Here is a 19,588-nt window from a genome sequence, read left to right as displayed (position 1 = left end):
TAATGATGTTGATTCTACAATAGGGAAAAACTGATATGGAAATTAAAAATATACTTTTAATAAACAGTGTGGGAGGAAACCCCAATTTCAATTTCTATTTTAAGACTGAGATTAAGAGTGATTTTAAAATAGAAATCAAATGTGTGGCTTTCCACTTGTATTAGTCTGTGCAAGGTGCCCCAACAAGATACCTCTGACTGGATGTCTTGAACAACAGACATTTATTTTCTCACAGTTTGGGAGTCTGGAAGTCTATGCTTGAGGTGGCAGCAAATTTAGTTTCTGGTGAGACTCCTCTTCCTGGTTTATAGATACAGCCTTCTGGATGTATACAAAGGGAGTGAGGGAGAGGGGGAGAGGGAAGGAGGTGGAGAAAGAGGAAAGGAGAGAGAGAGGGAGGAACAGACGGAGAGAGAGAGGTGGAGAGAGGGGAAGAAAATGGGAGAAAGAGGGAGATGGAGGAGAAGGAAGCAAGTAGAGAGAAAGAGAGAGGGAAGAAAAGAGAGAGAGGGAGAGAAGGAAGTGGAGTGAGAGGGGAAAGATGGAGAGAGGGAGGAAGGAGAGAGGGCGAGAGAAAGTACAGACATTTCTTCCTCTTATAAGGGCACAAGACCTATTGGAATAGAGCCCTGCCCTTATGACCTTGTTTAACTGTGATTATCTTCCTAAAGGCCCAATCTTTGAATCATCCCATTGGACATTATGGTTTCAACATATGAATTTAATAAGAACACAATTCAGTTCATAACACTGCCTAAAATGATCATTGTATTTCTCATGAAATTCCAACGTTAGGTGAAGTAATGCCTGAAGATTCTTTGCCACTTTTGACCATAAGTATGTTATATTTTATGATCATTTGTATTTGTCTTTCAGATCAGCATTTTCATGACCCATTTGTCAAACTATGGGAATGACCGCCTGGGGTTATACACCTTTGTGAACTTGGCCAACTTCGTGCACAGCTGGACCAACCTGCAATTGCAAACTCTGCCTCCAGTGCAACTTGCGCACAAGTACTTTGAGCTCTTCCCTGAGCAAAAAGACCCTCTCTGGCAGGTAAGGCAAAACATTCTCTCCTGCTGTGGTAGGAAAGAAACCAGGGCCTAATTTGTATTAGGAACTCTGTTGGAGATATGAAAACTGACATTTAACACAAACTTCTTTTTTATGCAGTAGCTTCATTCCCTTCAATAACTTTTTTGTTTTATGTAGTAAGTGTATTTTTTGTTTCTCTCGTATTTTGCTTGTTTGTTTGTTTGGTTTGGAAGTTTTGCTTTGAGGATGATGTTTTATCATTGGTGTCTCCTCACAGCTAATCATTTTGACTCTCATTTAGTATGAGCACTAACTGGCAGCAAAATAGGTAGGCACTGGGTATCTAGGGAGATAGAAGCCAAGAGCCATCATAATCTAAGACCCTATAACTAACCCCTGATATGTATGTGTAAACACAAATAGTATAAATGAAAAGGAAAAAACACTTTTTTATCTCATGCTTCTACAAATGCTATCTTTAATAGGTCTTCACGTTTCTTTTTTTAAAAACAGTTTTTTTAATGTTTATTTATTTTTGAGAGAGAGAGCACAAGTGGAAGAGGAGCACAGAGAGAGCGAGACACAGAACTGAATCAGGGTCCAGGCTCTGAGCTCTCAGCACAGAGCCTAACGCAGGGCTCAAATGCACGAACCACGAGATCATAACCTGAGACGAAGTCGGACGCTTAACTGACTGAGCCACCCAGGCGCCCATCTTCATATTTCTTTTAAATCTAATTAATCTTTCACTAGAACCAGATCTATTGGTAAAAGAAAGATTGTCAGTTTTAGGATCGCTTTTACAAATAATTCTGTTTCACATGGGAGCCACTCAGCGTCATTGTATGAAAATGTGAACTATCTGCTTCTTAGGAGTTATCTGGGAAAATGCTACCTCCCATTTTGCTGGTTCTTTATGCATTACATTACATTGACCCGCACAATCAATAAGCTGGCTGCAGAGAACAGATCACATAGTCCCCCGCTAAGCAGTTGGTAGAGGAAAAGCATCATCGCTAATGAGAAATCACTGTGAACCAGCCTTGTTACCATCTCCCCCCCCACAAGACTCTATATTTCTTCTTATTCCATAATTCATGTCACATGCCACTCTGTGTCTATACCATCAGGAAGTTGTCCAACACATGTTTGTTGGGCATCTACTGTGCATAAGGCAAGGCTAGTTGCTCTAGCGAGTACAAAGAATGAAACACAGCATTTTCTCCCAAAGTCAGCAGGGTTTCCTTGCTATTCTTATTCACTGCGTATATTTCAAAACGTGCTTTACAACTGACTGCTAGAGTAATTCATACTTTAGTCTGATGCTTTAGTCAGGAACTCTTCACCATTTGTGTTTTTGTTGAACTACACAGTCTAATTCTTTTGCCTATCATTATAATAAGTTGCTTGATCATTTCTATGTTTGGTGTATGAATTACATAGATAAATGGATGAAGACATAATTTTTGTAGTTTATTATAGTGTATCACATCATACAAAGTAGCTGCTGAATTCCATAAAGGCCAAGCTTTGTGTCCCATAAATGGCATTATTCAAAAGTGCTCACACACATATAAAATTGATAAATCATTGATAGTAAATTAATTCTTTTCTCACACATGCTTATTTATGAGGTATCTATAATTCATGGTACAGTAACAATACAAAGTAGCCAACTTAACAACGGTTGCAAACAGCTAACATACAAGAAATGAGTCAGTACCCCCAAGCGCCAATTTTTCTTTTCCTTTACAGGAAGGAAAGTGTTCTTTAGATGATGAATTTGTATATCTTAATATTGTGTGTTTTTTTAAATTAAGAATTGTATTTATTGATATCATTTCAATATCAGAAATGCTTTTCATTTTGGCAAGGAGTAAATAAAGATACACAAGGATACACAAGCTCCAATACAGTTTGGTCCACTTGATGATTCTAAATATTTATCGAATATCTGTTAAATATGAAATACTACATTAGTCAATTGATGGTATAAATGAAAATTAGACACAGAAATAGAACTGTTTCTTAGAGAACTAAGTCATGGTGGACTTGAGAACCTAAGTATACACAAAATATCTGAAAGGGATAACAATTTTGAATAGCATCACAGAGGTAAATTCCTAGACAATTCTTAACAAATGATAGAATTAATCAGAAAAGGCTTCAGAGAATTCACAAATTTTTGGTATTGCTGTTGTAATTTACATGTTTAGCAATTTTAACATGTTTTCAAAATAGCTTATAATAAAAATACTTATTTTTTTTAATTTTTTAAAGTTTACTTATTTATTTTGAGAGAGACAGAGAGGAGAGAGAGAGAGTCCCAAGCAGGCTCCATACTGTCAGCACGGAGCCCTGACGCAGGGCTCAATCCCACGAACCATGAGATTGCAACCTGAGCCAACATAAAGAGTCATCAAGAGTTGCACACTCATCTCTGCCAACTGAGCCACCCAGGGGACCCTCATAAATGTATTTAAATAACATTGAAGAGTGAATATTTACTAAAAGACTCCCATTGTATCAAGCAAATTATATTATTTATATGGTTTCTTTTGACTGAAACATAAAGTTGCAAGCATTTCTCACTAACTAAAGTGCCATATTATCTCAAATATATTTAAGAAGGAAAACAAGGAGTAGAAAGCAGGAAAGCAGTTAAGTTCAAGAAGGAATTGTTAAGGTACATGAGATTTTTGAGGACAGCTGACATATTGAAGAAATCTGATCAACTTTGCCAGGCATACATCATGTCTACAAGACTACAAATGGTTAAGTAGAGGTAAAGTGCATAATACTTTGTGAGTCCCTTTCCCTGGTGGTTAACTCTTCTTTCCATATTCATATTTATAATGGCAAAGAGAACAGCTGTGAGCAATATCATCATGTACTTTATACAATATGAATTTAGTTTTACAAAAAACATATAAGTATAACCAGCACTAATTAAATGTTTTGTAGCCCACTCATCACAACCCTACAGAGTTGGGATAGATGAGTATTATGAGTCTGTCATTATTATACATTCTCAAAGTCATTGTTACACATTCTCAAAGTCATTGTTACACATTCTCAAAAGTCAGGTACTCTTTTGTGATTCTAAGCATGTCGTATTCAGTGGATTTCATTTTTAAAAGTAAATCAACTTATTTTTCTCAAGATTTTTAGTTCGCACATTTTTGTTTCTACAAATAAAAATAAAACATGAAATAATGATAATCTTCACATCTATTTAATTTCCTTCAGTTCTTTATGTAAATTTTCATTAGCACCAACTACCATATATGTACAACTGCTTTGTCACCTAATTAAAAAGTGCAATATGAGTATCTTTCAATGGACAGCATGGTAAGCACAACACAAAATGTGTGTGTGCTTCCTTCACTGGAAGCTGATTCTTTCAAAGCTGTTAAATGTGAGAATATATGCTGAAGACCCATATGGAACTCTGTCCCTAGAGTTTATTCTCACTCTCATCCCTAGTGTATAAGATTCTTAAAAGGATTCTCACTGGTTCCTATTTATTCATATCCCTTTTTGTTTTGGTAGAATAATCACTCTGAAGCAGAAGAATAGGATTTCCTTTTTTTTTTTTTCCTTTTAACTCTCATTATAGAAACCAAAACCACAACATGGAGGCATTTAGAAGGTCAGATTCTTGCACATTCGCTAATCGATGCTTTTAAGCTCTCAAGCTGTCAGGTTAGCTCAGCCTCAATCTTCACGCAGTCACTCCAGACTCTCACTATCAACAAACATGCCAAGCGTGATGTGGATTCCTGCTTGCCCGTGTGACCAAGGGAATGCTCAAAGAGCCTTCTCCCTCTCCATGCCAGTATCTCCAGGATTAAAGACGCAGGAAAGTAAACCACAAGGTGCTAACCTTAAGAGTTAGCACCTTTGTTGATTCTAGCTGTGAAATCCTCCAACTCCAGTTTAGAAATGATGAGATTTGAACAACTGTGACATAAACAAATCACAAGGTCTAGCAACATACACACTGTAGATTCTATTATTATGTGTCTGTTGAAAGAATAAATGAATTCTGACACAAAGAATTATAGATTGTAAATGCAGAATAAGAAGTTAGGGGTGTCCAACCCAACCTATTGATTTTAGAGAAGAAATGGGTGACACCTAGCAAGATGAAATATCTTGTTCTGAGTCACTCAGATTATTAGGGACAAGTCAGGAGTAAAGCTCAGATTTTCTTATTCCTACTGCCGTGTAGTTCCAACCACATCAAAATGGTAGTTTTACATTTAGAAAAATTAATTTACTTCTGTCATCAACTCCCTCTGAGGGATGAAATTTCAGGTATACCTTGTTACTTTAGAAGAATCTGGTGGTGTACTCAGTGTGTATTTGTTTGACCTATACTTTCTTAAAATTTTTTTTAATGTTTATTCATTTTTGAGAGACAAAAAGAGCATGAGCCAGGGGTAGGGGGGGTAGAGAGAGAGAGGGAGACAAAGAATCTGAAGCAGGCTCTAGGCTCTGAGCTGTCAGCACAGAGCCTGACATGGGTCTTTAACTCAAGAACTCTGAGATCATGACCTGAGCCAAAGTCGACGCTTAACCGACTGAGCCACCCAGGCACCCCTTGACCTATACTTTTGATGTACCTACATAATAGAAAGGTCTTGTCCTTCGTAGAACTTACAAACCATAATTGCTCTTGGTAATGTGAGCAAAATGACCGTAAAATTTCTTTTCATATTCATTCCTCTGTTTTCGACTCTATACCTTTAATGACCCTATAACTGCACTTACCATATGGTATTGCAGACACTTACGCCTGTCATATGCCTGCTCATACAAACCTGAAAAGGTTGAGACTATATTTATTCATGATTGTAACCTAGAATCCAGTGTAGTACCATAACCACTGTCATGAAAATCTCATGAATGAATAAGCAAAGGCAGAAGTGTGTGCATGTACACAAAGAACAATAACATAAACACTCATTTCTTAGAGAACAGTAGGAATCCAATAGGAAATAACCTTGGGACACACACACAAGTCAGTTGGGAAACCTTTGAAAGCTATCAGTTAGAGTAATCTGGATTTGATGGGCAATAAGGAGCAATTCTCTATAGGTTCTGAAGATGAAAGTAAATTAATTTTAAAAAAAGTATTGGCCAATAAAGATTATACCAGAATCTTTTTTCCAGGATAGGTAGGAACAGGGGGCAACTTAAGCTGGGACAATAACATAGTTATGAAAAAGGGAAACTCTGAGTAGTTTCGTGGTAGTGAAAAGAGTGAGACCTTTAAAGAAATGGTAGAAATTGTTTGTGGGTGAGACACTGAGGATAAAGGAAAACTTATCTGCAGCAGTTTAGGGAATAAGAGCTCTATAATTTCATGTTTTCATTGCTAGTTATTCATCTTTTAGCCTTTTTAGTGAAATAGCCAGAGTAAGTTTTCATCACTTCATAGATGGCACGCATGATAGAGGCACAGACCTCATCCTCTTACTTTTCTCTGTTTTTTCCTAACCACAGTTTGAATTATGTATTTGTTACACTTATCTTCCTAACTCAGACTAGTATTTAAACGTCTCAGGAGTGTTTCCCAAATATGTTGGCATTCTTCATGATTTTAATTTTTAACTTACACTGAAACACTTTCTTATTTGGTTATACAATACTGTCAGAATTCTGACATCCAGAAATGGTGACATAAGTCATGGATCTTCCTTTTCCTGTCAATTAGTTGCAAACATGATCTTGCCAAGTGTCAAATTCCCCACACAAATAACTTACTGAAGTTTAGCAATAGAAAAACTAATTGCAGATAGTGCCATAAAATAAATAAAATAAAAAGCTATAATACTTTCATCTTTTCTGAATCAAAATCATCATAAAAAAGATTTTGAGCACATAAAGTCTAACAACAACAAAGACCTGACCTTGTGTGTATGTGCCCTGAAGATATGTCTGGTAACTTACATGGCATACTGTGAGCAAATATGTTACATGAGACCAACCTATTAATAAGAATATTAAAATACAGTTTTTAATTGAGTTGGCTATCTAGATTCTCTAACATGATATTCATAAAACCGTAAACAATAACATAAGATACCGTGTGCAGGAATGTGCAGTCATCTGTTTGAATATACTCAGAACTTCAGAGTAAACCTATCATCTTCTGGGGTCAATTTTACTATGAAAATATTTCATGGTAAAATGCCAACAGTATCAATTTATTTAAATAAAAATTTATATAATATGGTGATGACTGCATAGATGTTTAGGGTAAATCAGAGGTTTTTTGTGCTTAACATAGCTTTCATGGAGCTGTTACCTCAGACCCACACAGACATACACGCCCTTTTCCAACCACTCCCACTCTCTAAAGTGGGCATTTATGCTCCTCTATATTCACACTACTTTGGTAGGAAAGTTGGAATAAGAATCAGACCATTAAGTGCTACAGGAGTTCTGTGGAGAGTATTCATTATAAATCAGTGCACTCAGAAAGGAAAGACTTTTCCAAGGAGTTGATGGACTAGCTGAATTTTACATAGTGTGCAGGTAGAGTCAAGCTTTGTAAAGATTGTGTGTGTCTCGGAGTTTCTCCATAAGGATTTGCTGATTGAAGCACTGAGGATAACATCCATAGCCTATTAAAATTCCTCATCAGGATATGTGGGTTGTATTAAGCTTAAATGACATTAAGAGACAAAAAAATTGGAAATCATCAGCATGTATAAAACAGATTGGAAAAGGATTTTGTTTAAAGACATGCACATGGAGAAACTCAATAAACAGAAGAACTTTTAAAATGACACAACCAGATAGGGAGGAAGAAGAAGAATTTTAAAAGAAACAAAACGCCTTTCATAGCATTTTCCTTTAATCAGTGAGGTCAGAACCGTAGAAGGCAAGCAGAGAGGAAATGAAGAGAAAGCCTCTGAAACATTTGTAATTAACAAAATAATCTTGCCCTGAGCACTGGGTGTTTTTAAGGCTTCAGCTATTAAAGTCTAGATATGTCCCAGTTATCTGGAATAGGCACATGACTTGAGAGTGGATAATCAATCTCACTGATAATTCCACAGTGTCCTTGTCAGTGAAGGATGTGGAGAAGCAATGAGCAAAGCAGATTTTTAGTAGAGTAAAGGCAATGTTATTCCAACTACATCTAATAAGAACAGAAGTTATTTTCATGTATTCTATAAAATTATGAACTTCAGAATAATGTAAGCAGTGTGATTTTTAAAATACATGTTTTTTAGCTTGATTATGAATTTGAAATTTTTACTCAACTGGAGAGGAAAAAGCTGGTTGCTAAAACCCTTCTCCTAACACAATTTCATCAGAATTTACTCCCCTTACTAAGTCTGGTCCATCACCTCAGGGAATCTTCTCTCTACCACTCTTATATCTTCTTAAAAGTAAATCTGCCTCACCTCATCAAATATTCTGTGTGCAAAACTACCTGCATCCTCTTTACCTGTGTGAGAGCTGAGTTACATGCATTTTTACTAGACTGGCACTGTAACCATGAGCTGCCTAAAGCAATTTTAACTGAACTTTTTTTTTTTAAGTTTCAATATATCTAGATATTTAAAACAGTAAACTACTGTTTACAGCAGTTTCAGATATGCAGAGAACAGTCAGGTTAGAGAAGGAAAAGGGATTATAATTGCTCTGTAATTTTCTGACTTTTGAAATTAAAATGATAGCAATGGAACAAAGTATGAAAGCACAAGGAAATGCTTTGTTTTTTCTTGGGAAGACCCTTTCACCTTCATAATCACTGCTGGAAACTCTCTCTGTCTCCCTCTTTCTCTCTCTCTGTCTCCCTCTTTCTCTCTCTCTTACACACACACACGCGCACACACACACACACACACACACATACACAATTTAACTGCAGAGACAACCCCAGCTTTGGATTCCAAATATGAAACTAACTTGCTGTGTGACCTTCAGCAATACCTAAATAAAACACCTTGCATCTCAGTCTCCTCAGGTGTAAAGAAGGGATAATGATATCTGTCTTGCCAGATTGCTTTGAGGATTAGAAATAATCTATGTCAAGCAAGTGCCTGGAATATAGAAGGTGATCAATAAAGGTTAGATATTATGTTAGCTGTTATTCAAATATTCAGGCAATAGAAGAAAATTCAGATTGGGAAAAATCTAAACAAACATTTTCAGAATATAAAATAGGAAATGCATGCATCCTGTTAATAAACTTGTGATTAACAGACACAAGGGGAAACATGCAGGAAAAGAGGTTAAAGAAGAAATAACGGATGTCTGAAAATAGCATAACATAGAAGGGAGGCAGTTATAAAAACAGGCAATCTGCCTAGATTGAGGTATACAAATGCCACCAACTGTAAAATACATATAGGAAAACGGGAGTAGTGTCAATTGAATTGTTAGTAATAAAAGCACTTGGAACAGCAAGCAGGGTCACAGCATCCAGGAATTTTATTTGATAGTTTATTTCTGTTGGTATAATTTCTTGGGAAAGTGCAACTAGAAATAACTAGTGTCTTTGTGTGTTAAAACAAGCATGTTTATCCATATTGTGTGTGTCAAAGAAAACTCTTTTCAAGTCTTATATTGAATTAGTCCACTTCTGTGAGTTTTATTTCATAGGTTTTGCATGCAGGAATTTGAATGGCAAAGACATGTGTACTGCAATAAAGAAAATAAGTGGCCTAGTTGAACATAGGGAACCAGAAGATCTCACAAAAGACACTTTCAGCAGTGGCACTGAATGATTGATCAGTTGGCTCATCTACCTTTGCTAAGAATATAGAAACCATTTGGGCAGATTAATTAAACATCTAATCTGAGATTTGTTCTTCATGAAGATGTATGTGGGGAATCTTGGTAAGTGTAGGTCATGGGAACTGTATTCCTCTTGTTTAACATATAAAATAGAGTTGAGAAATAAAGTTCTTTACAAATGTAGCAGATAAATAATATGAGGAAATGGTTTAAGCTATAAAGTGATGGCTTAAGGAAATAGCAAACACTTGCTTCTGGGGCCACTGTGAATGACATCATTGAAAACTGCAGATGCTTTTTTGTCATAATTTTGGAAGTAAAATGTCTCCACACTTCACATTATATTTGATTCCAGCCATTCTGACAGGTGTAAGGTGATATTTCATTGTGGTTTGGTTTGCACTTCCCTGATGATTAGTGATGTTGATCATTTTTTTCGTGTGTCTATTGGCCACTTGTATGTCTTCTTTAGAAAAATGTTTGTTCAGGACCTTTGCCCATTCTTTGATTTATTTTGGTGTTGAGTTGTAAAAGTTTTTATATATTTTGGATATTAACCCATTGTCTGATATATCATTTGCATATATCTTCTACCATTAAGTAGGTTGCCTTTTTATTTTATTGATAGTTTCCTTTGCTGTGGAAAGTCTTTTATTTTGGTGTAGTCCCAATAATTTATTTTTGCTTTTCTTTCCTTTGCCTGAGGAGAACTATCTAGAAAAAATGTTACTAAGGCCTATGTCAAAGAGATTACTGCCTGTTTGCCTCTTTTATTCTATGAATTTTATGGTTCCAGGGCTCTCACAGGTTTTGAATCCATTTTGAGTTTATTTTTTGTGTATAGTGTTGGTGATTGTCAATTCAGAGCAGTGCTACTCAAAGTGTGGTCCATGAATGGGCTTCAATTGCTTGTTGCTGATTTGCCATGAGACAAAACCTTGTGAATATATGTAAACCCAACTATGTCACTGAACACACTGGCTGCTTCAGTTGGATTTTTTTGTTTGTTTGTTTGTATCAGGATGTTCTTATTGCAGTAAGCAGTTCAATAATTCACATTCTGACACAAGTTCCTTATCTTCTCACAGACAAGTGCTTTGAAACATATTGAGTTAGAGTATAGGCAATGTTGCTATAACAATGACATTCCAAACAACAAATTGACTAAATAAAACAGATATATATGTCTCACTGATACAACTGTCTAAAAATGGGCAGAACATTTAGGAGCATTAGATAGCTCTATCCTACAAAGAGGATCGTCCAGTGCCCCAGGTTGGCAGCTGTTCAATGCCTCTGAGTCCAAGGCATATGTTACAATTGTAACCATTTTACATCTGGCAGTCAGTAGGAAAGGGAAAATCCAGGGAGGGTGGTCTTATCCTTAAGAAGGTACTTTACATCATTTTGGCTTACTTTTCTTTGGACTGAAAAGAATCAGATGAAGAAAGCTTGATTCAAAAGAGATTGTGAAGTACAGTCTCTGGCTGAAACCTATAGACTATGCAAAATAGGGGATTAACTGAAAGAAGAAAAGGAAACCAAAGAGTTTACCCTTCTCTGCCATAGTGAAAATTATGGTTATGGAATTAAACTGAAGCTAGACTATTGGGGATTTGAGATTGAATACTAAATAAAAAGATGACATAAATAAAAGACACTGGTAAAATAAAATAAAATTATGGTATTGTGCAAAATGAATAATAAATGTGAAGTCTATTGGCTTGTAATTAACTCTTTTTATCACAAGTTTTACAAATGAACTCATAGAAAGAGCCAAAAAGTATACCCTAACTTTTTCCAAGGCAAATTCTCACAAAGTGCAGTTGTCTTTATCTATTATTGGTCTTTTTATTTTGCACTGCATTTATGTTCCAATGGAAACTGGGGATGGAAAATTCATTAGAATCAAGTCTGAGATAGGAAATTTGGCTCCAAATGATTTATTGAAGAGATACTCTCAGAAAAACCTATAAGGGGAAAAGTATAACAGGAAAGAGAAGAGGATATACCCTATGTGAATAGAGAAGGCAAATCCATACTCTGAATATGTGTCAGCATGGGTCAGGATGAATCACAGCCCTTTTCAAAATAAAAGTGTCCAATATAATCAATTTTCTTCTAAGTGGTAGGATGGTCAATTTCTGAGATTTAGAACTTTTCTCTCTTACTGACAGGTCAGATATTCAACAGTGGCTGTAACTAGAAGAGACTTAGGAGAAGGAAGCTTATGAATGGCTTCCATCTTGATACCATGGGTACTCCATTCACAAACTCATTGCTCCAGCAATGGGTTGGCTAAGGACAGAGCTTAGGTGACATCTGGGAATGTTGGGAACTGGCTGAATCATTCTGTCCACTTGGTTGTTTAACATTTCTACATTTAATACTCTTTGGTATACATTGATGTGCAGTACAAAGATCATCACGCACTTTGGTCACCACCATGGGTCCATCCACATGTCTTTTCCATAGAACTACTTAGCCCTAATACTCCCATGTCACTCCTTTAAGTCCCTCGGCTAACCTATTCACCACTGCCTATTCATCTTTCCTATTCTTACATTGCCCTACTAATCTATCCTCAAAAAAGAAAATGACCAGAAACATTGCCCAGAACTATGTTAATTGGAAATTTTCCTTTAACCACTAGTTTTTAGGAACCTCTCTATGTGGGGTTTGTAGTGCAACAGCAGTCCACTTTCTGCCTCTGCTAACATGTGGGTCAATCTATCCACAAAACAAGCTTGAGTTTCCCCCTCTTCATCCACAGATATAGGGGCTCTTCCATGAAAATAAAGGAATGAGCTAATATAGAGGCATTTGTTGAACAGTGATAGGTGACATGAGGGCCTGGGTCACTCATTTGTAAAGGTTACTTGTAGCCTTTGGATCAGCTTGAGATCAGTCCCAGACATACCATTCTCATCTCACAATGAATTGCTACTGGGTACAAGTGAATTTAGGATTTGGTGAGTCTTCCAATACTCAACTTATGATCACCAGTTATCCATGAGAAACACTATCTCTTCTAGGGCCCAGTAGCATACCAGGAGTAGACACCAGTTTGAATGACTGCTGCAGGTGGCACGCCCTGCTGTAGAATCTTCAGAGTGTACACTGTGATTCTTCTCTGGGGCTTAACCAAAACTCTCCTTGGCATCATTTTGTACCATGGATGCCATAGTACCATAGGTCTTCCCAGATGTATGATCCAAGTGGGAGAGCTGCTTGTACCTCAGTCTTACCTCGTGCAGGGCTCTTTCTTGTTCTGGGCTCAAAAACTAGCAATTTTCTGCATCTTCCTGTCAATAACTCAGAGCAGCATTCCCTTGTGCAACAAAACACTGCTTCCAAAACCCAAAAAGGCCTATCAAGCCCTGTGTTCTTTCTTAGTAATTGGAGTCACAAAGAACAATAATAGACCTTTACTTGGAAGAGATGTCTCAGCATGATAGAGACCACTGGACCTCAAAAAACCCCAAAAGGTAGTAGGTCCCTGCAACTTTGCTTCTACCCTTATCTTTTATCCTTTGGAGTGCATGTGTCTTACCAAGACAGTCAGAGCACTTAATACTTGGTACCTTTCAAATATAATTAACATGAAATCAATATAGAAAACTAGTGGTAAATTCTGTGAAATGTCAAGACAATCTAGGCCCTTTCACTCTACATGATGACACTGAGGACAAGCAGCTTTGATTATTATTTTTGAGAAAAATATTAAAATGTTATTTTGAGAAAAATAATATTTTTCTCTTCCTTTAGTGCTTTTTGTCATCTTTAAAAAAAAACTTCAAAGCAAGAAGGGAGGAGACTAAACAAATTAAGTAATGAGAATTCAAATGAACTAGAGGGTTTAATTTGGCATTCTTTAATTGAATTTTGGAAGTTCAACTGTGGTAAGCATTCCTTGATAGATATCTTTTTTTAAATAAATTTATATTCTGTGCTAGAATGTAATGTTGAGAAGTCTATGATTTTGCAGCACTTGTATTTGGCAAAAAGGTCAAAAGTTTCAGTTAAAGATGACTCTTTTAACAAGTTTATTCTTGAAAAATATTCATCAAAGAAAAAGACTCTAAATGGGAAATAACTGAAATATTTGGCTTCTAATAGATTTTCCAATATGGAAAAAAATTAGAATTGGAAATAACAGAAACAAACTTCCTTTAAAAGAATTTACTCTGAGCTTACTTCAACTCTATAAAGAAAATACTCCCCCAATTGAAAATTTAGTGTCTATAGAAAAGAGTCATTTGAAAGTATCAACATTTTCAAATTTATTAATCATGAATGTAACTTTGAAAAAGATTGTAAGCAATTTTATTGAAAAGTAAAACATAATAAAACCATGGTGAAAACAATCACTCTTTAGAGGAACTTTCATGACATGGTATTAGAAAAAGATGTGGCTAGGGGCACCCTGTGTGGTTCAGTTGGTTAAGCATGCAACTTCAGCTCAGGTCATGATCTCATGGTTTGTGAGTTCGAGCCCTGTGTCAGGCTCTATACTGACAGCTCAGAGCCTGGAGCCTGCTTTGGATCTGTGTCTCCCTCTTCTCTCTGTCCCTCCCCCACTCATGCTGGGTCTCTTTCTCGCAATAAATAAATAAATAGTAAAATGGAAAAAAGACGTTGCTAAAAAACTGATTAAATTACACAAATATGAATCACAAATGATTACTTATTGTATGACATTTTAATATTTGGATAATCAATATACAATTATAATTGTTTTTATGCCTAATGTTTGCTTTTAGGCAGAACTTTGTGAAAATTATTTTTGAATATTTTATTTGCATTAATAATATAGTAAAACCAAATTGACAGTCAAAACGTATTTTTAAAACTGCATTATTTTTATTTAATGGCTCTTTTAATTCTCAAAAATGTCATGATTTAGATAATAAATGTGGGTCACTCAAATGAAATGGGAGGAGAATGAAACAGGAGAAGGTTGAGATGGAGATAAAATTGGACCTATGGGTATGTTGGGTCTGGCATTTCCTCACCATGTCTATATAGCAATTATACATATGCCATTTAAAATATAGGTTAGGAGCTCAGGTGGGAGATACAGACTAGAAATGTTGATCGACATGTTATCAGTTTGTAGGGTATGACCAAACATTAGGATTTGCTGGATCAGTCGAGAATAGCACATAGTACAAAAAGGAAAGGAAAAGTTGTCCAAGTTTGGAGTTCAAGGATGGCCCCCTAGCCCTCAGGGAAAGAGAAATAGGAAAGATTAGGGCAGAGCACAGATATCTAAGAAGTTATGGTTAGAAGAAGGTTAAGACAAGTGAATTTTCAGATATACAGACATGAAACGTAAATCCAAAGGACATGTTTCTAGATATAGAGTGGAATCTCAGCATTTAGAACCTAGCCAAGCTTCAGAAGAGGATGACAACAAAATCAACTTGATGTTAAGCTCTAGTATTAAAGGAAAGGAAGATGCCATTTCAGAAGGAAATAATGTGGAAATCAGAAAACCAGAACCAGAACAGGATCTAACTCTTAGTTCTAGGATATCAGATAAGAATTCAATCCAGTCCTTTGAACAACTATTATAGAACAGAGCCAGGAATTCATTACATAGTAAGATTCATTATTCTTCCGTCATGCAGAATCCATGTGATGATAAACGGCACAAAGACATTTGGTCCAGAGAGAAAACTTGTGACCACTTGCCAAAATTCCTTGTCATTGGGCCACAAAAAACAGGTAAGAATAGCCAACTGTGCTGCTTGCTTGCTTTCTGTGTCTCTCTCTCTCTCTCTCTCTCTCTCTCTGTCATGAAACATATTCCCATACAGTATAACTGGATTAGGTTTTGCCCTGTGAAATATCTAGACACCCATCCAAGTTCATTATTTGAATGATACTTCATCCCTATGGATCATCTTCATGCTATGAACCTCAAAGGGGCCCTAATGCTGCCTAATAATTAGATTTGAGGACTAAAATTTTAACTATAGATAAACCTGTTCAACAGATGTCAAATTTTTGACAACTTTGTGTTAATGTACCATAGTTGCAGTATCTGATTTTAATCTCTACATTTTTGTAGTTTTGGCTAATTATCTCCTAAATTAGGTTATAAAGCAAGTGCTTGCCTTGATTCAAACTATTTTACTCTGTAGATCGGCCTTGAATTGATTTTTTCCAGAACCACTTCCATTATTACTTTAAAATATTCTACACGTGTGACCTGTATTTTAAAAATAATTATTAAGTATAAATATGGTTAGGACTTATTATCTGATATACCTGAGGTTCATCAGGCATTTTTCCCCTTAGTATTTTCTCATATGCTGAAGGACAAGTGTATAAGACTGCAGTAAAAGAGAATGAAAGTATTTCACCAATGAGATGACACTTTCAATTAGAATATTTTATACTTTCTTCAGCATGTGACAGTTTTATACACTTTGCTCATGTCCTGATTAATTAAAGTTTTTATTGAGTTGCTGTACTTTGAATTCACTACTTTGACTAGAAGCATTTTCATCAGTGAGTGCACAAACCATAACACAAAACAAACAGTCACAATAAATAAGCCTGGCCCAGATGAAGACATTTGTAATACAAGCAAGTAGATCATTTTAAAGGTTGTGGGAAAAATTTCCAGACTATTAGATATTGGTTGTTGAAATCTTTTCTTCCTCTAGGAATATAAATTGTATTACAACAATAAGTTACACATGTGCAAGGAGGGGAAAAAAGCAGCACATATTTTCAGATATATCACCTGTGCTTTTGTTGTTTAAAATGTGCATTAATTTTCTACCAACTCCCTTATAGCAGTGCTAACTCTGGAAACACTACTGAAGAAATAAAACATCCTTGTGTCGTAAAATTATGCTAAAAATTTAATTTAAAGATGCATCTTTTATCATTTGTCATTGAATATTATTACTTCTTAGTTCTGCGAGAAAACTACAGGTTAGTAAGTATAAATCTAGTTTTCCTCCTTGTTTGTATTTATATTTGACCTGCCGGTATGGAAATAAATCTTTTAACTGCCTTTGGCATCCCCAAGGCAAACAAACAAACAAATAAACAAGGTTAAAATAAAGGAATTGGATGATAATAATATTTTATGTGCTGCTAGGAAATGCTATTCTAATGTGAAAATGGTGGTGATAATTCTTAAAATCCATTCAATCATGGAAGTTAAAGTCTTCTTTTGTTCTTATTGCTTTAGTTGGCAGAGCTCCCAACTGCTGTCAGAACTGTAAATTTCCTGGACACAGCAAATGCTAAGAATCTGGTCTTCAGTGAAAAGTTGTCCTTAAACAATTTAAACATGGCCTACACCTCTCTTGCAATAAACATGAAATACAAAAGTAGTCCTCAAACCCTTGTTTTCTCCACTGTTGTGAGGTGAGAATGGAAAGAACTGATGTCCCACTTCCCCGTTGCTGAATCCTAGAAGGAATTCCTGTCAGCTGACAGTGGCAGTGAATGAGGACAGGCAGAGAGCAGGGTAGGCCTAGGCTTAAGGCACTGAAAAATTAAATCCCCAGCCTGCTAGAATCCTTCATACAGATAGGCATCCTGTATGATTCTGGGTCAAATTTTGATATTACCAGGTGAGGAGGGGGTTTCCAAAAGGGTTAGATTTAACACCATAATTCTAAAACCATAATTCGTTGGCCTTATCTCTCCAGAAAAGCAATGTCCCCATTGTCAATATTAATTCGTCATGATTTGACTGGCTAATTCTGGTAGAACTGAAGAGAAATCGATTGTGTATAAAATAGAATGCAGTTTATCTGAGAGTATTACCGGGGATGAGGTCTTTTCTACTTCCTCCACAAAATATTTATACCAAAGGCATTGGATAAAAATGAAAGTCAACAGTAGATGAAAACACAGGTGATAATAAAATAAATATATAGTTTGAGATGGTAGGCCCAGATTCTATGACCCATTCTAGGAGTATCAAGCCACATACTTACTGTCCCCAGTTGCAAGTGCTTTCTCCTTACTTATGGTCAGATGCCTCCTGATGTCCTTCTGGCTCCTAGAGGCATGAAGGTATTGTGGCTCTGAACATAAAGGCCTTTATGTAGCCCAGGGAGATTTGGTACAATTCTGTGACCATCAGGGTAACTAAACATTTGTACATGTTACTGAGTGAAATGATATGTATTTATTTTGCAACATTCAGCAATAATTCAAAGATATTCCTTTATCTGTACTCTGGATCCATCCATTCTCTACATCTCAGGGCTATGAAACTGTGAATATTCTCAGCAGCTCTCTTGTGTGTCTCAAATCTCTCTCTCTCGTTCTCTCTCTCTCTCTCTCTCTCTCTCTCGTGCATGCGCACGTGCATGGGTGCATACACACACACACACCCACCCACACACACACACACACTTCATTCTCATCATTAGTTAAAACATTTTTATGTAGCTCCCACCCTACATTTAAAAAAAAAAGGTATTTAGAAAGAACCTTTCTGAATTCCCTGTTCCCTTCCAGATACTCTATAATACTCTAATTTTTTTTTCTCACTGAAACATTTTTGTTCCTCCTCTAAAAGTTTCTCCATTTTGAACTCCTGTTGTTTTCAGGAGCAACTTAGATCAGTTCTTCAGGACTCCATACCCCCTCATAATTCCACATGTTTGAGACAGTGCTGCCAATCCTTTGGGCCTCCAATTGAGTACCTAACTAATTCTGACTCTTTCAGTTTTTAAATTGAGTACATATGATCTGATTCCATCTTTCTTAATTTTTAAAAGTTATTTTAGTTAGTAATTGATTTTGAAGCACATGTATTAATTTTTACCCTCCATCTCACTAGGAGCCACCTATTCTAGATTCCTAACCTGTCTTCCTTCCAAGGTGGTTGGTCCCCTTAGATCTGTCGTCACTTTCCTTTAACTACTCATGACCCTCCTCAGTTTTGGTGGTCATGTAAAAGCTGTGAGGATATAAACAGGGGGCCATCTCATTAATACTTGAAGCATGGTAGACTTTGCTCCTATAAGCTTAAGATATGTTAGAAAAAAGTACCTATTCTCTGATGATCTGCTCAGCTTCCAGTTTTCCTGCTGCAAACACTACTGTTCTGCCAACCCATATGTGTAGCTCATCTCCAGCTCTTCCAAGGCCAGGAAACCCAACAAACCTCCTGGGTCCATGTTTTAAAAAAGGGATAATCTTTCCCAGATGGGAAATTTTGATTTATGAGAACTATGAAAACCCAATCGCTTCATGATTCCTTCTGCTGTGGCCCTGAGTCTCTGGCCCAACTCAAATGGAAACAAGGGTCAGAGACTGCATCTAAGCCTTCTGTGATACATACACTCAGTGGGTTCTAGCAGCTAATCTACTCAGACGAGTGCCTCAGTTATCCGATTCGATTGCCCTTTTTTACCAGGGTAGGACATTCAAGTGGCCATCCTTCCAGATTCCTGCCCTCCTCTTTCAACCTTACTGGGAACACTTATGTTTTTAAGGCAAAACCAGAGAAAACACTTCCTCTTGGAAGCTGTCACTGACTTCCCAAGTCTAAGTCACTCATTTTCTCATGTATTGGAAAGCCACTCTGATCTTCTCTCAGTATGGAAACTCACTATGTTTCAATTACCTGTTTACTTGGCCCAAGCCCACGCTTATACCTTAAGTTTATCAAGGCCAGCAAATGAGTTTTTATTATCAAGAGTTATCACCAGGAATAAAAATATAAAAGAAGAATTATCACCAGCGACTTGCACAGAGTAGCACCAGTTAGCATCTGTTGAGTAGTTTTATTGAATTGTAT

The 19,588-nt window shown here is 36.4% G+C and overlaps 1 protein-coding gene across 1 annotated transcript in view; it reads left to right on the top strand.

Annotated features, from left to right (window-relative positions):
• Window positions 1–876: 876 nt before the first annotated feature.
• The window catches only part of LOC120225124 (bifunctional heparan sulfate N-deacetylase/N-sulfotransferase 4-like), a gene marked incomplete at its 5' end in the record, with an annotated part of 36,165 nt that continues 17,453 nt past the window's right edge, over window positions 877–19,588 (top strand). Inside the window, 2 exon segments of the mRNA XM_039223352.1 lie at window positions 877–1,059; window positions 15,435–15,531. Of these exon segments, the coding sequence (XP_039079283.1) occupies window positions 877–1,059; window positions 15,435–15,531 (280 nt within the window).

The sequence above is a fragment of the Hyaena hyaena genome, unplaced genomic scaffold, assembly GCF_003009895.1.
Source record: "Hyaena hyaena isolate Hyena2069 unplaced genomic scaffold, ASM300989v1 scaffold_1325, whole genome shotgun sequence".
Classification (NCBI taxonomy): domain Eukaryota; kingdom Metazoa; phylum Chordata; class Mammalia; order Carnivora; family Hyaenidae; genus Hyaena; species Hyaena hyaena.
The sequence above is the reverse complement of the archived record's forward strand: the minus strand, read 5'-3'. Positions and strand labels throughout refer to the sequence as shown.